The sequence below is a fragment of the Phyllostomus discolor genome, chromosome X, assembly GCF_004126475.2.
Source record: "Phyllostomus discolor isolate MPI-MPIP mPhyDis1 chromosome X, mPhyDis1.pri.v3, whole genome shotgun sequence".
In the NCBI taxonomy this organism is placed as follows: domain Eukaryota; kingdom Metazoa; phylum Chordata; class Mammalia; order Chiroptera; family Phyllostomidae; genus Phyllostomus; species Phyllostomus discolor.
In genome coordinates this window covers 82,852,122-82,868,908 of record NC_050198.1, presented here as the reverse complement: position 1 = coordinate 82,868,908, position 16,787 = coordinate 82,852,122, and the positions used below count along the sequence as shown (strand labels likewise).

The 16,787-nt window shown below is 44.1% G+C and overlaps 1 protein-coding gene across 1 annotated transcript in view; it reads left to right on the top strand.

Moving 5' to 3' along the window:
* The first annotated feature begins 2,074 nt into the window (after window positions 1–2,074).
* Window positions 2,075–16,787, top strand: part of HS6ST2 (heparan sulfate 6-O-sulfotransferase 2) — a 306,945-nt gene continuing 292,232 nt past the window's right edge. The window contains 3 exon segments of the mRNA XM_036016972.1: window positions 2,075–2,241; window positions 2,244–2,538; window positions 3,426–3,944. Of these exon segments, the coding sequence (XP_035872865.1) occupies window positions 2,115–2,241; window positions 2,244–2,538; window positions 3,426–3,944 (941 nt within the window). The 5' untranslated portion in view covers window positions 2,075–2,114.

Sequence of the window (16,787 nt, the reverse complement as noted above, 5' to 3'; positions counted from 1 at the left end):
GAGCTTGGAGGAAAGGCTTGTAAATGCAAATACTCTCCAGTGAGCTATTGTATGTACCCACACTAGAAAATTAGTTATGTATTAGATCTCAGAAACTGGACTTTACAGCCCCATCCTCTTCCTTCTTTTTGTGTGCAACTAACAACATGACTGCCCTGTTCTCTGGGTATTGGACTGTAAAGGTGTATGCATGTGCATGCACAAGCATGTGTGCATATGCTCCTTTTTACTAACTAATGATGATGGTAATTCCTTATTTTTCCCCATATTGGCTACTACTCCCTCACCCTCACCTCCACCAAAGGCACTTTCCCATGTTCCAATCCCATGAACCTCTCTTAAAGTAGAATCTCCAGGGTTAATTGCTGGGGACATGAACACATGACCTACCTGTTTCAGAAGTGTTTTCCTAAAGACTCCTAATTCCATTATAATGGTGTAATGGCAGAGGGGTTCCCATATGACACCATGATGAGAGCCACCTACTGGATGGATGAAAGAGATTGACTGTGTGGTTGATAGAGGAGAAGATAGGGACAGCTGGCAAGCTAAACTCCTGGACCACCCCCATGGCTTCAGCCTTCAGAGGGAGTAGGCATGTTCCACAAGCCTGGGGGGTCAGGGGAGCTCTTGAGGGAAGCTAAGGTGCTGCACCTGGTTCCTTCGTGTAAGTTCATCAGTCAGAGTGTTCCTCTGGAACCCAGGGATAGGTGGGATTCCTGAAATGCAGGATTCCCAAGCTTCATGCCTACAAGGTGGACAAAGGGACCTTCACTGCCCCCAGTAGGTTTGGTGACACATGAAAGGACTGAGGAAGTCTGAGGGGAGCTAAGAGCAGGGAGCACAGCTATGAAATCACCCAAGAAGGGCCCCTTCCTTAATTGACCTATGACTCTGTTGGCACATTTGAGCTTGGAGTGTCAAGTAAACACAGCTTTACATTTGGAATTGCCTAAAGATAACTGTCACAGTGATCCAGATGATCAAAAGGAAGGATTCATCTTATTTTATAGAAAAGGAAACTGAGGCTCAGGAAGGGCAAGTGATTATCCCAGGGCTGCTCAGCCAGGAAGTGACAGCTTCACAGGACACCTAGACCAGTGCTTGCTACGGCATTGCACAGAAAGAACAGGAAGGATGGAGCAGGGCTCAGCGAGAGGCCAAATATTCTCAAAGAGATATAGGGAGATCCTGTCTTTGGAGAGACTTGCTCCCACCCCCAGACTCAGATAACTGCCCCCCCACCTCCAGCCCCAACAGCATTGTTCTGAAATACTGCTGCCACTCCGTGCTACTTCTGCAGCAGTGGAATTGACACAGAGTGAGCATTCATTCACAGAAACACCAATTCCTTATATACAGCAAGGTCCACCTGGTCAATCATATGGGAACAGTCTGAGCCCTGAGTTCCTGATGATCTTGTCCTGGAGACATCCCCTTCTTTCCTTGCCAATCCTTACTAACATTCCTTGTCTTTCAGGCAAAAAGACAAAGGAGGCTGAGGGTGCACTTGTTTATTAGATGGATGAGTGGATGGTTTCTGGTATCTTGGATTCAAATCCTGGGGCTCTGCTGTGTGACTTTGGGCACATTTCTTCCTCTCTCTAGGTTTTAGTTTCCTCATTTTTCACATCACATTTGATTAAATGCCCCCACTCTGATACAGTATTTACTCATTTATCTTTCCTTCAGTAAACCTTATATAAATGAAAACTTCCTGTAGGCACAAGGGCTTGAAGCCAGGGATTCAGCAAAAAGAATGGTGAGTGTCTGCTCCAAAAAAAGATCACACTTCCATTCTGTAACATTTTTTGTTCATGCTTTCCTTCATGCTATCTTACCTTTTCAGAAAATGCTCCCACTTCCGTTGGAGAATGGAAACTGGCAAAGGGGGAGAAAAAGGTCCAATTTGTGCCTTTGCTATTTTAGGGGAGGTTGAAATTACTAGCCAAAGTGGAGTGATGCGCTCACTGGAGTGACCGCAGTTCCCAAAGACCAGAGAAAACCCAGGTCCTCTGCTTGTGAAGTGAGTCGAGCTTTTAGGCGTGAGGCAGTATTACATAAATTCAAGCTCGCTCCTGATCCTTAGTACCCTGAGTTGCCTGAAGGGGGGAATGGCACTGTCTGAGTGTGCAGCCCGGACGCTTAGGCGGACACTGCAATCGGAGCAAGGAGAGCCCGCCCGCACCACCTGTCCCCGCCGACATTCCAGAGTAGAGACTGAATTGGCAGAGAGCCGGCCGGATCAGTCGCCGCCTCAGTCCGTGCTGGCCCTCCTAGGGGTGTGTCTCACGGATTCTACTCCCAGCTGCTAGACGAGTCCCTAAAGGCGTCTTCCTCCCAGGCGGGAGACACACGCACCCCACTCTTCACGCTGCTGCCCCGAGGCCGCAGCAGGCGGATGCACGACCTCAGGAGACGCTGGGACCTGGGCTCCCTCTGCCGGGCCCTGCTCACTCGGGGCCTGGCAGCCCTGGGCCACTCGCTGAAGCACGTGCTCGGTGTGATCTTCTCCAAGATTTTCGGCCCGCTAGCCAGGTACGTTTTAAGCGGAAAACAGGATTCGCACTTCCTGGCCGCTGTGAGAGGGAGCCCTGTGAGGAGGGAAGGCAGGCTTGAGGAGAAAGGAAGGGTGCAAAGTTCCAGCTGGCTCCGGGCAACGGGGCTTGGGCGCTCTACTGGGACTCAGCGCGCTTTTGACCACGCTGTGGCTCCCTCCCCGAGGTTCCTCTGTGGGCACCGGCAGCGCAGCCTCTCTGCTAGCTAGTCAAGCTGCCGGCTGACTCCTTCCCCCAGGGGAACTCAGCACACCCAACTCCGATCTCACTCCAGGCGGCCTCCAAGGTAGGCAACCGGGTGGGAGAAAAAGGAAGGCTTGGGAGGGGGGACAAGGGGAGGAAGCCCACTTGGGCAGGCTGGGAGTTGGCGGCATAAGCGCCTAGGGGACTTGGGGGAAAGAAGCTCCTGGGAGAGTGTGGTGGACAAATTCGGATGGGGATGGGAGCCACGAAGCCATCGAGAGTGGAGAGAGACGCGAGGGGGCGCGGACCCGGGGTGTGAGTTGGGAAGTGGGGCAACCGGGGTTCTAGGGGTATGAAACCCCGCGAAACGGCTCCTGAGAGCTCCAGTGCCGGGAGAGGGCAGGCGGCCAGCGGGAAGTAGTGGGGGTGGGGGGTGGGGGTTGGGGGGTGGGGGTGGGGGGTGGGGGTGTGTGCGGCAGAAGCCACAGCGCTGAGCCTGCCGGGAAGGAAGGAAGCGAAGAAGGGCGCCACCGCCGCCGCGGCTGCCGCCGAGGTGGAGTACTCTGTGTGGAGGGGAGGGGGGAAAGGGGCACAACAGCGGCGCCAGGGGGAGGGGTGTTGCGGGCGCACGGCGAGCGCGGGCTGAGCTGCGGGATTGACGTAACGAACTTGGGTTTCCCCCAGCGTCGGGAATATGGATGAGAAATCCAACAAGCTGCTGCTGGCTTTGGTGATGCTGTTCCTATTCGCCGTGATCGTCCTGCAATATGTGTGCCCTGGCACAGAATGCCAGCTCCTCCGTCTTCAGGCGTTCAGCTCCCCGATGCCGGACCCTTACCGCTCAGAGGATGAGAGCTCCGCCAGGTTCGTGCCCCGTTACAATTTCAGCCGAGGCGATCTCCTGCGCAAGGTAGACTTCGATATCAACGGCGATGACCTGATCGTGTTCCTGCACATCCAGAAGACAGGGGGTACCACTTTTGGCCGCCACCTGGTGCGAAACATCCAGCTGGAGCAGCCTTGCGAATGCCGCGTGGGTCAGAAGAAATGCACTTGCCACCGGCCGGGTAAGCGGGAGACCTGGCTCTTCTCCAGGTTCTCCACAGGCTGGAGCTGCGGGCTGCACGCCGACTGGACTGAGCTTACCAGCTGTGTGCCCGCTGTGGTGGATGGCAAGCGCGATGCCAGGCAGAGACCATCTAGGTGAGTGCGCGCCAGAGGTGTGCGGGACCGGACCTGGGCCTGGGTGGGCTGAGCTGGGGGAGGCGCTGCTGGAAGGTGCCTGCGATCCAATACTCACCTCGGCCACTCAGCAGTTGCTCCTCTGCTGGGCAGGCGCCAGGTGTCCTGGCGCGGACCTTGGCGGCTACAAGACACTTGTCAGCTCTTGCCCAGAGACGCCTGTCTGTCTGTCTTCGGTGGGTCTGCTGGTTGACTGTGAGGGAGCATGGGGGAAGAGGCCGGCCGGCCGGCCGGGAGGCCAGGAACCAGCGCCCCCACCCGCTGTTTGGGACAGGGTACCCCACGCAGACTCCGAACTGGAGCGCTTGAAAGAACTGCGTTGTGTGTAGTGATCCTGATCCTCACCTGTCCTCGCTCTTCTCCTCACTCCGGTTCTGCATCAATTTCGTACTCTTTCCCACCCCCAAATTCTTTCCCCCCTTTTATTTTCGCTTCCCCATTTGTCTTTCCCTTTTTCTCGTGCTCCTGATCTTGTCTTGATCTTGCCTTCTTCCGTTTTCTTCTCTCACTTTGCTTCTCTTCTTTCTCTTTCACCATTTCTGATTTTTCTCTTTCAGGCTGACTTTTGTCACCTCTCCACTCCTTTCTTTCCTCTGGATCCGCTCTCCCCCGAGACTAGGTGCCTCTCTGCCGCTTATTAAGGACACCGGAGAGAGAGCTCGTGTTACTCAGCTTGCACCCTCTCTACTGGCTGCATGCCAGGCATCCGTGGTGTTTTTCCAATGCAAGGCGCACCCCGTGGGTCGAAGGGAGGGCTGGGACGTTGCCCCGACCCCGTGTGGGGTTGAACCTTGAGAAACTGCTCGGTGATTTACAAACCCATGCCAGCGGCTGGTGCGGAAAACCGTGATTTATGAAGAGCTTGTAGCCAATTGCTTTTGAAGCTAGGACATTTTTCTCCAAGCAGCCGCAATGCTGGGTTGGTGGAGGTCGTGGAGGACCATAAAAGGGGGGCAGGGAGGGTGTATTGGGGTGCGTTGCTTCAGGTAGGGCTTCCATTCTGCCTAAAACAAAATTTGGCTGTGTTGGGAGTCCAGGGAATGAGCAAGGCAAATCTGGTTGCCAGGGGGCCTCCTAACTGGGTCTCTGAGTAGGCAAAGACATGGCCATGCTCTTGGCTTCCTTATCCGAGTGACCACAGGGATTCTTGAGGCTGCTGCTGCTGCTGCTGCTGCTGCTGCTGCTGCTGCAATGGCTGCCTACCTAGACCCTCTCCCAACACTGCCTGTTAACCCTCTGAGGGAGGTATGGTGCTATGGACTAGGCAGTCCTTTGCAGGTGTCACTTGGAATGCTACAGCCAGGGCAGTTTCTTCTCTGCAGTTGCAGGCAAAAGGAGCCCTCTGACTTTCTGGCCACCCCTGAGATTCAGAAGGAACCATCACCCCCTACTCATTTTCCCTTCCCTCAGTTTACAGTGTTCTTTCCTGAATGCTAGAATTCTGGCAGAATCTGTGGAACTTTCGTTTCCTTTCCAGTGCTAACAGATTTTTTTTTAACCATCTTAGGAGAATTTTGCTCAGGAAGTTTGCTCAGGAATTTTGCTCAATTCATTATGAGAATTTTGTAAGTCATTGTATGACTTACAATATGCTGGTGTTTAAAAAGATCCCAAACAATTTGGCAATATTGCAAATAATTTCTCTTGCTGATGGAGCTTGTAGGTATAGTGTGGCATGGTGATATAAAAAGCTCTTTGGGGCAAAAATAAAAGTCCACAGCTGTGACTGTGGCAGAGAAGTAAAACTGAGGTCTTGGCCACTGTGGAAGCTATGGCACTGTCTTGAGTTCCACAGGACACATGTGCATTTTTAAAATCCTTTTGGACATGTAGGTCAGGGTGTGATATGATCTGTAAATATACCTTCTGGATTGCCCCATGTTGAAATAAAATTATTTGAAAAAAATAAGATTTTCTTGGACATAAAAAGGGTGATATCACAGCGTCATCTGTTCTAGTCAAAGAAGAACCACTTGTTAAAGAGAATTCCTGAATCTTAGAATACTTGCAAAAATGAAATAAAATTTCTAGAGACACACAATGCTACCCTAAAGGCACCTTTCTTTTATTGATTTTTTTTATTGTTAGAATACAGTTGTCTCCATTTGCCTACCCCCACACCCCCACTCTGCCCGGCCCACCCTCACCTCTCACCCTCCATCCTTCCCCACTTTGGCTTTGTCTATGGGTCCTTTATACATGTTTCTTGAAGACCCTTTCCTGAGGGCACCTTTTTATTTCATTAATTCCTACCCTTCTACAGAAATCTTCAAATTGAAGAATGGTGAGAGTCTGTGATTTCCAGAATTTCCCAGGATGTTAACAAATCCATTCTTGCAGGACCAGTTCTGTGAGTTCTGTTAATCTATAAGAGCCAAGGGATATGCATAAATGAGAATGAGAGAGGAAGAGGGGTGGGGGAAGAGAGAGAGAGAGGAAGATGAAAATTAGAAACAGAGGCAGCTGTACTGGTAGTGATGTATGAGGGGGAGGAGCTAGTCTCAGTATATGAGAGAGACAGCCATTGGGAATTCCTGTGTCTAGCAGTCTTCTGTGCCAGGTGGTGATCTCTGTACTCTGCTGAACTGAGAGGACAACGGCTTAGCCTGTTTGGTCTGTGAGTTCTGACACCTGGGCCATACTTTCAGGCTACCCACTCACCACCTTTGTGACCTTGGACGAGAGCCTGTCCAAGCCTGGTGTGTGTGAAGAGCACATTCCAATTTCTGATGAGCTTTCACATCTCTTATCTTTGGTATTTCTCTATAAACTTGTACTATCTTTGGGAAGAGAGCAGAGTGGGAAAAAGTACCCCCATTTATCAGATGAAAGTGAGGCCCAAAGGGACTGAAGGATTTTCCCAAGGTCATCGAGCATGTTAGTGGCACAGCTAGAATCTTACTCCAGTTCTGTTTGACTCCACAGCTGTTTTGTTCTGTTCACTGTGTCTTGATGATTGAGAGTTTTTGCAAAACCACAGTGAGAGACATTTCATGTTAGTAATTATCACAGAGTAAACACTCAACAAATATTAACTGATATTGTTATCACCTACATCATCACAGTTTTTTGTAATTTTACACATGTGAGTTTGGATGAGAGATTGGGCCAGGGTTGCCACACTCATTGGAAAAAGATTTCTACTTTTTTGAAACTTTATGCTCACCAGGATTATATCTCTTGGTTAGGTTGCAGAGGGGCTTCTCTTTGCTGTGTTGGAAATCACTACACATTAGAAAATAATGGGAAGATCCTGGGGGACTGGTATTGTCAGTAGGGCCTTCACCAGTGACAGGGGCCACCTTCTGACTCACAGCCATTCATTGACATTAGGGAGGGAAGAGAGGCCATGCTGGCCACTCACCAGGACCCTGAATCTTGCTTTCAGTGCTGCATTTGAGATGCTTCCCTGCCTCAGCAGATTGGTAAAGTGTTTTGGTGATATATAACCGATGAATAGAAATCACTGTAGTCCTGTTGCCCTGAGGAAAAAGAGAGAGTGCTTGGCTGGCAAAAGGTACAGGTTGTTTTTAAAGAATATTATTTCTGCCTTGGCTGGTGTAGCTCAGTGGATTGAGCACGGGCTGGGAACCAAAGTGTCCCAGGTTCGATTCCCAGCCAGGGTACATTCCTGGGTTGCAGGCCATAACCCCCAGCAACCGCACATTGATGTCTCTCTCTCTCTCTCTCTCTCTCTCTCTCTCTACCTCCCTCCCTTCCCTCTCTAAAAAATGAATAAATAAAATATTTTAAAAAAGGATATTATTTCTTAAAAAAACTAGTGATTTCATATCATGCATCTGTTTGCCAATATGTTGTTTAGGATGAGAGGACTCTTGTTCACTTTAGAATTTCTAAGACTATTTTTGAAAATGTATTAAAACATTGTTGCTTACTAGCCGTCAAAACTCGCAAATTTTGTAGGATTTTCTTGGGCCAAATTCCCTCTGTTTGTAGCCAACTCTAGTGCTACACTTGGTCTGTTGGAGGAATTCAGGATTGGGCACAAAGAAATTGCCCTAGAGTCATTTTTCTTCAGGACATATGGCACTGGCCTGCACACACAGGGTGGCTGGGGGGAGGGGGGATCAGCATCTAGACAATTCAGAGAATCTGATCATCATATTCATGTTGCATCCTAGACTTTTAGCATCTCTTAAATTTTCCAGCAGCCACACAGGGGATAATTAGTTGTTATCTAAAATTCAGTAGGCTATCACTAACATGAGAGGACTAAAAGGCATTTATATGGAGAAAGCATTCTTTTTTTTTTGTAATTCTCTTTAAATATTGTGGTAAATGCTTTATTTTCTGTTCATTTCTTTTTAAAAGCAGCTCTGTATTTTATTTTATTTCTTAAACTTTTATTTTTCAGTTATAGCTTACATTTAATATTACTTTGCATTAGTTTTAGGTGTACACCATAATGGTTAGACAGATACTTTACAAAGTGTTATCCCAATGTTGCCGGTACTTAACCTGGCACCCTGCATAGTTATTACAATATTGTTGACTATATTTTTGATACTCTACTTACATGCTGTGATGATTTTGTTACTACCAATTTGTACTTTTTAGTCTTTTCACCTTTTTCACCCAGTCCCCAAACTCTCCTCCCTTCTGTCTACCATCAGTCTGTTCTCTATGTCTATGAGTCTGCTTTAATTTTGTTTGTTTATTATTTTGCTCTTTAGATTCTACATGTAAGTGAAATCATATGGTACTTGGAAAGAGCTATGTCTTATTAAGAACTCCACAGTGAGTGTGCCTGCTCACACCTCATGCCCATGCTCTCACCCTTTCACTTTTTGTACTTTTCAGTAAAGCAGGATGAATTGACAGGTTTGTGGTACAAGGTGAGGCAGCCATTGAATGGAATCTTATAGCCAGAAATGCTGTCCTGGTCTATCAGGCTACAGGCCCCTTGGCTCTCCCAGGGAAATTTCACTTACCAAGGATGCATTTCTTCAGCTGCCTTTGATAAGAGCTATTTTGCACTCCCACTATTTCATAGGAGGAGAGATATTCACTATGATAACATCTGTAAAACTTCACCAGTATTAGTTAGCATCTCGGCACAGAGGGCAAATATCTTGTTTGAAATCCCAACAAAGCTCTCAGTTCTTAAGGAAGTATAAAAGGCCATTCAGAATTAGCATTTCTTAAAAGTAATTTTACATTATTGCTGTTATATCGCAATGAGACTGTTAGAGCTTATGTATCTTATATCTGTCTTCAACTTAGGTAGTGTGAAATGATATTAAAGAATAGTCATCTCTTCCACCTGTTATTTATTAAACAAATTTTTGTAACTCTGCCCATTATGTTCTAGGAAAGACATGTCATCCTCTTTTTCACAGAGCTTACAGTAGAACAGAATACTTTGATTTTTTAGATATTTAATAAAGAAGATAGCTTTAGTTTGAGCATGATTTGAATATCAATAATGTATTTAAAATATCATACTTTTACCAGAATATATTTAAAAAATAAAGATAAGTCCATCTGTTTACATCTGATCAAGAAACATCGTACAGTAAGTATTATTATTCCTTGCAGTACTACCATAGCAGCTGGGGGAGATTAGAGCCAAGACAAAGCCAAAAAAGCAAATGCCACCATCTTCAGCCTTAAATCCATAAAGATTATCAGGTAAAGTGTATAACACTGTTCTATAGGCAGGTCAGTGGGAGGAAGGAACTTGTGATTTGGGGCAAGTTCATCCCTGTCTGTAAAAAACAGGAGATTTAACCAAGATGCTTTCAAATGTCCTTTGCTTTCTGAGGTATGAAGAGCAGGCTGGAAGAGGAGAGATCTGTATCAGAAGGCTTCTGGGAATAGTGGGTTGTTTTTAGAAGACATGAGTTATTATGGGTGAGCATGGCATCCTCATGGCATCATGAGGTCCAGCAACCTCACCTAGCTAGTGCTGGCAAGAATGGAGATAGTTCATGCTTGGGGGAATGTTTCAGAAAGCTTGTGGGGTGAAGCCTTATTGTAGAGGCCCACAATGGCAATAAAGGAGTTGAATCCCAGTGAGTATGAAAAGCTCTTGTGGAGGTCCAAGATGGTGGAAGACCTGGTAGATGTTACACTCACCTTCTCCCAGGACCAAACTGGAAATACAACTAATATAGAGGAAGCAAGCTGCATAACCAACTGAAGACTAGCTGAAGAGGTGTCTTATGAGCAAGGATTTATAGAAGAAGCTACATCTAGACTGGTATAAGTGCGGAAACACAAAAAGGACTGGCCCTTTTCCCATGGGCAGTGGCTGAGATTCTACAGTGGTATCTTAGCTTCAGGGGTTCCCCTTAAGGAATGTGGGGTCACACTCTACCTTGAGCTACCCATCCCAGAGCACCAGAGCTGGGAGGAGGTGCCCACAAATATCTGGTTGTGAAAATCATCAGGGATTCTTTCTGCCAAGGAGAAATAGAGGTTTGATAAAGGCACAGGAACACTCCTAAAAGGCCAATGCACAAAATCTTGTTCAAAGCCACTCACTCTGGGCTTCAGAAGAGGGAGGGCAAAGTGGATTGTAGTTGTGTGAGGAGAGACTGGGGTTTGTGGCTATAGGGGGAGAGAGCTGTGAGGACAGCCACTAGAATTACTGTGTTTAGTTTTTCTCACACACCACAAAGGCCATCTTTCTTGGATGGAGCACTCCACTCTTTAGGATATCAGCCTGGGGTAATGCAAAGCTCCACTCTCTGGAATCCCTGTCATTCCACCCTGAAGAGCCCATGCCCTGTTGAAGAGACAGCTGCCTGGGTTGGGGTATAGAGATCTGGATAGACTCAGGGAGTGTTGGTGACTGAGTAGTGTGACCTTAAGGTGGGGGTCATTCTTTCTAACTTATTGTGAACCTTACTGGTGCCCCCCCCTTCAGAGGAGATCCACTAACCTCATCCTTTGGGGTCCAGGCAGTCCCACCATCTTTACTCCTGGTGGCTCTGCTCTGCTAAGGCCTGGACAGAATCTAGGACAGACTGAGTTGTATGACTCAAGTGGGGGCTACTACTCCCACCTTCCCACAAGCCTGACCAACACCTTCTCCTCACTGGAGATCCACTAGTCCCAACTTCCTAACTCCTGACAGCCCTTCCTTATTGATCTCAGGCTCTTGGCAGAATTTTAGACAGAATGAATTATGTGGCTCTAGGACCAATACAGAGCTCTCCCTTTGTGCAGCCAAATCTTGGTATGTTGGGGCCTGATAAACCAAACTGGCCTCACCCTGATGACTCCCTGAGACCTTTCTCCACCAAAAAGGTCTTGGGAACCTGGTAGGTGGCAGCCAGGCAGTATACCTGGAGACATTTGCTGAGTGGCCTCAGACATAACATTGGTACTAAGTTTGAATCTGCATCAAACTAGTGAACACTCACCCCTACCTGCTGACTCATTGAGAACCTTCCTCATGCAACCTGAGTGCCAACAGAGGCTCTTTCAGTGACTGAGCCTAATAGGCAGCTGACAGGTGGAGGCTTGCAAAGGAAAAACTCTGAGTGCCTTGGGAGTTTTGCTGACATAACCCTGGGCTTGGTGCTGGTAAAAGCTGATGCTGGTATACAACTTTGTCCTTTCTGAGCACACCATAGCCTAGCAGAGACGGCCACAAACTGTAGATTACTTTGTAGCTCCAAATAGGTTGCCCAGGGCCAGTCACAGACAGTGTCTGACACTAACTACACCAGAGCTCCTCCCAAGAGGCCCCAGAACAGGCACACACAGTGGTTAGCTTCAGACGACATTAGAGCAGGATCTTCTAATTAGTTTCACAAGCAGCATATATAAAGGGAGGTCTTGACAGGTACCAGATCCTGCTGAGGCAAATTCCACTTTGTATGGTCAGCACACTGTATGCTCATACTGTGTGGTTCAAGTCACTCCTTATAGTCAGCCAGCCTGAGTATCAGCCTCACACACAAATGGGCCAATAGCAATCAAGACTCAATTACAGCAGGAGGTTCATGTATACATACAAGGGACATTCTTGGAGCACCCAACTCATTTGATCAAGGATACTGTGCCACTGTGTCCCACAGGAAACCTACAACATATGGCCAACCTATCCAAACTAGGAGTCAGAAGATCTACCTAATACATAGAAACAAACACAAAGAGACAGCCAAAATCAGGAGACAAAGAAGCATGCCCTAAATGAAAGAACAGGAGAAATCTCTGGAAAAAAACTAAAGGAAGTAGAAGCAAGTAATTTACCAGATACAGAGTTCAAAAAATGGTTATAAGAATGATCAAGAAAACTATTGAGGATTACAACAGCATTAAAAAGGACATGGAAACCATACAGAACCAGAAATAAGTGAAGAATACAATATCTGAAATAAAGAAGACACTACTAGAAGGCCCTAGCTAGCATGGCTCAGTTAGTTGGGCAATGTCCTGCAAAGTGAATGGTAGCCAGTTCAATTCCCAGTTGGAGCACATGCCTGGGTTGCAGGCCAGGTCCCTAGTAGGGGTGTGTGTGAGAAGCAAACCAATTGATGTTTCTCTAATACATTGATGTTTCTTTCCCTCCCTTTCTCCTTCTCTTCTCCTCTCTCTAAAAATAAATTAATAAAATCTTTAAAAAAGGGAATACACTATAAGGAATCAATAACAGGTTAGATATAGCAGAGGGTCAAATGAAAGATTTGGAAGAGAACATAACAGAAAACAACCAATCAGAGTAACAAAAAGAAAAAAAAGTAAGGACAGTTTAAGGGACCTTTTAGACACCATGAAGTGTAACAATATCTGCATCATGAGAATACTAGAAGGAGAGGAGACAGAGCAAGGGATTAAGAATCTGTTTGAATTCCTGGCTGGTGTGGCTCAGTGGATTGAGTACTGGCCTGTGAACCAAAGTGTTGCTGGTTCAATTCTTAGGGCACATGCCTAGGTTGCAGGTCAGGTACCCAGTTGGGAACACACAGAAGGCAACCACACACTGATGTTTCTCTCTTCTTTCTCCCTCTCTCCTGCTCTCTACAAATAAATATATAAAAATTTTTAAAAATAAAATAAAATAACCTATTCAAAGAACTAATGACTGAAAATGTCTTTAACCTTGTGAAAGAAAAACACACTTATTTAGGAGGCACAGAAAGTCACAAACAAGATGAACCCAAAGATCCCACACCAAGACACATTGTAATCAAAATGGCAAAATTCAAAGGCAAAAGCAACAAGAAAAATAGTTACCTACAAGGGAGTTCCCATAAGACTGTAAGCTGAATTATTGGCAGAAAAGTTTCAGGCCAGAAGGGATTGGCATGAAGTATTCAAAGTGATGAAAAGCAAGGACCTACTTTACTTGGCAAGTCTATCATTTAAGATTGAAGGAGAAATAAAAAGCTTCCCAGACAAGAAAAAGCTAAAGGAGTTTTATTATCAGCAGGCCAGTATTACAATAAATATTAAACGACTCTTCTTTAAGTAGGACAAAACACACACACACACACACACACACACACACGGACATAGTTATAAAGAATAAAATGGCAATAAGTTCATACCTATCAATAATCACTTTAAATGTGAATGGCTTAAAAGCTCCAATCAAAAGACACAAGGTAACTGAATAGATAAGAAAACAATACCCATAGTCCTGGCTGGTGTAGCTCAGTGGATTGAGCGCAGGCCTGCGAACCAGAGGGTCTCCAGTTCAATTCCCTGTCAGAGCACAGGCCTGGGTTGTGGGCCAGATCCTCAGTAGGCGGTGCACAGGAGGTAACCACACATAAATGCTTCCCTCTCTTTCTCTCCTCCTTCCCCTCTGTCCATATATAAGTAAAATCTTTTAAAAAAGAAAACAATACCCATATACTTATATATGCTGTTTACAAGAGACTGACCACAGAATGAAAGGTATATACACAGACTAAAATTAAAAGGATGGAAAAAGATTTCATGCAAATAGATAAAAACAAAGCTGGGGTAGCAATACTTATTATCAGACAAAGTGAACTTCAAAATAAAGGCAATGATAAGAGACAAAGAAGGACATTATATAGTGCGAAAGGGATTAATCCAACAAAAGGATATAATCCTTGTAAACATTTATGTACTGAGCATAGGAACACCTAAAAATATAAAGTAAATAGTGATGGACATAAAGTGAGAAATTGACAGTAATACAGTCATAATAGGGAATTTTAGCACTCAATTGAAATCAATGGACAGAACATCCAGACAGAAAAATAATGAGGAAACCATAGCCTTAAATGACAAACTAGATCAGATGGATTTAATGTATTTTCCCATGTATAAGGAGCACTTTTTTGCTGAAATTTCAGAGGGAAAAATAAGGATGTGCAGTATACCTGGATATAATGATTACATACCATGGGTATAATAATACTCTGTATAAAAGTGCACAAAAGTGTGGGTGCACATTAGACACAGCAAAACATGGTAATTGATATCTTCAGTGCATCTCACCCCAAAGCAGAAGAATGTACATTCTTTTCCAGTGCACTTGGAACATTTTCTAAGAGAGATTCCATGTTAGGACAAAAACAAGTGTCAATAAATTTGAAATTATTGAAATCACATCAAGCACCTTCTCTGTCCATAATGCTATGAAACTAGAAATTAATCAAAAGAAAAAAAACCTGAAAAACACATAAACACATGGAGGCTAAGTAGCATGCTACTAAACAGTGAATGTGTTAGCAAGGAGAACAAGGAAGAAGTAAAAAGAAATACCCTGAAACAAATGAAAATGAGAACACAACAACCCCAAATCTGTGGGACACAGCAAAAGCAGTCTTATGAGGCAAATTTATAAGTTTACCTCAAGAAACAAGAAAAATCTCAAATAATCAATCTAATGTTAAAGGAACTAGAAAAAAAAAAAAAAAACAACAACAAAGTCCAAAGTCAGGAATAAAGGAAATAATAAAGATCACAGCACAAAGAAATGGAGACTAAAAACAAACAAACAAACAAACAAACAAACAAAATCAACAAAACCAAGAACTGTTTCTTTGAAAAGATAAACAAGATTGACACACCTTTAACAAAACTCATCAAGGAAAAAAGAGAGAGGACCCAAATAAATAAAATCATAAATGAAAAAGGAGAAGTAACAACTGACACCAAAGTTATACAAGGGATCATAAGAAAATATGAGCAACTATATGCCAACAAATTGGACAATCTGGATAAGATGGATAAATTCCTAGAAACATATAATCTTCCAAAACAAATCAGAAAGAATCTGAATCAGAATAGACTGATACAACTAATGAAATTGAAGCAGTAATGAAAAAAGAAAAATCCCAAGAAACAAAAATTCTAGAGTGGGGAACTTCACAGGTGAATTTTACCAAACATTCAAAGAAAAACTTGTACCTATTCCTCTCAAACTTTTCCAAGAAATTCAAGAGAAAGGAAGGCACCCAAGTTCATTTTATGAGGCCAGCATTATCCTAATTCCAAAACCAGGAAAAGACACTATGAAGAAATAAAATGTTTTGCTAATATCCCTGATAAACAGATGCTAAAATCCTCAACAAAATATTAGCAAACCAGATCCAGAAATACATTAAGAAGATCCTACACCATGATCAAGTGGGATTTATTTCAGATACACAAAGTTGGTACAATATGAGCAAATTAATAAATGTGATACACCACATAAACCAAATGAAGGATAAAAATTAAATAATCATATCAATAGATACAGAAAATGCATTTGATAAACCCAGCACCCATTTATGATAAAAACCCTCAGCAAAATGGGAATAGAGGGAACAGACCTCAATATAATAAAGGCCATATATGACACACCCACTGCCAGCATCGTAATCAATGGGCAAAAACTAAAAGTTTTCCTTAAGATAGGGAAAATATAGGGCTGTCTGCTTTCACCACTTTTATTCAACATAGTACTAGAAGACCTAGGTACAGTGATCAGACAAGAAGGAATAAGAGTCACTGAAATTGGAAAGAAATAAGTAAAAGTGTCATTTGCAGATGACATGATACTGTGTTTAGAGGATCCTAAAGGTTCCACCAAAATACTACTAGAACTAAAAAATGAATTCAGCAAAGAAGCAGGATACAAAATATACATCCAGCAATGAGTGGCATGTTTATACACCTATAGTGAAATATCCAGAAAGGGAAACTAAGAAAACAATTTCATTTACAATTACATCAAAAAAACCTCCTTATGAATAAATTTACCCAAGGATGTAAAAGACCTGAAGTAAGAAACTGAAAAAGATACAAGTAAGTGGAAGCATATACCATGTTCATAAATAGGAAGAATTAACATCATTAAAATATACATACTACTCAAAGCAATCTGCAGATTTAACACCATTCTTATCAAGAAACCAATGGTGTATTTTGCAGAACTAGAACAAATATTACAAAAATTTTTATGGAAGCAAAACAGACCCCAAATAGCCACAGAAATCTTGAGAAACAAGAAAAACATTGGAGGAATCATGCTACCTAATATCAAACTCTATTGTAAGACCATAGTAATCAGAACAACATGGTACTGGCATAAGAACAGACACATGGTTCAATGGAACAGAATAGAGAACTCAGAAATAAACCAGTGTCATTATGATCAATCATTGTCTCTATAAAGAGGGCAAGAACATACAATGAGGTAAATATTGTCTTTTCAATAAATAGTGTTTGGAAAATTGGACAGATATGTGCAAAAAATGAAAGTAGGCCACCTTCTTACAGCATACACAAGAACAAACTCAAAATGGATTAAAGATTTAATGTAAGGTTTGAAACTATAAAATTCTTAGAAGAAAACATAGGCAG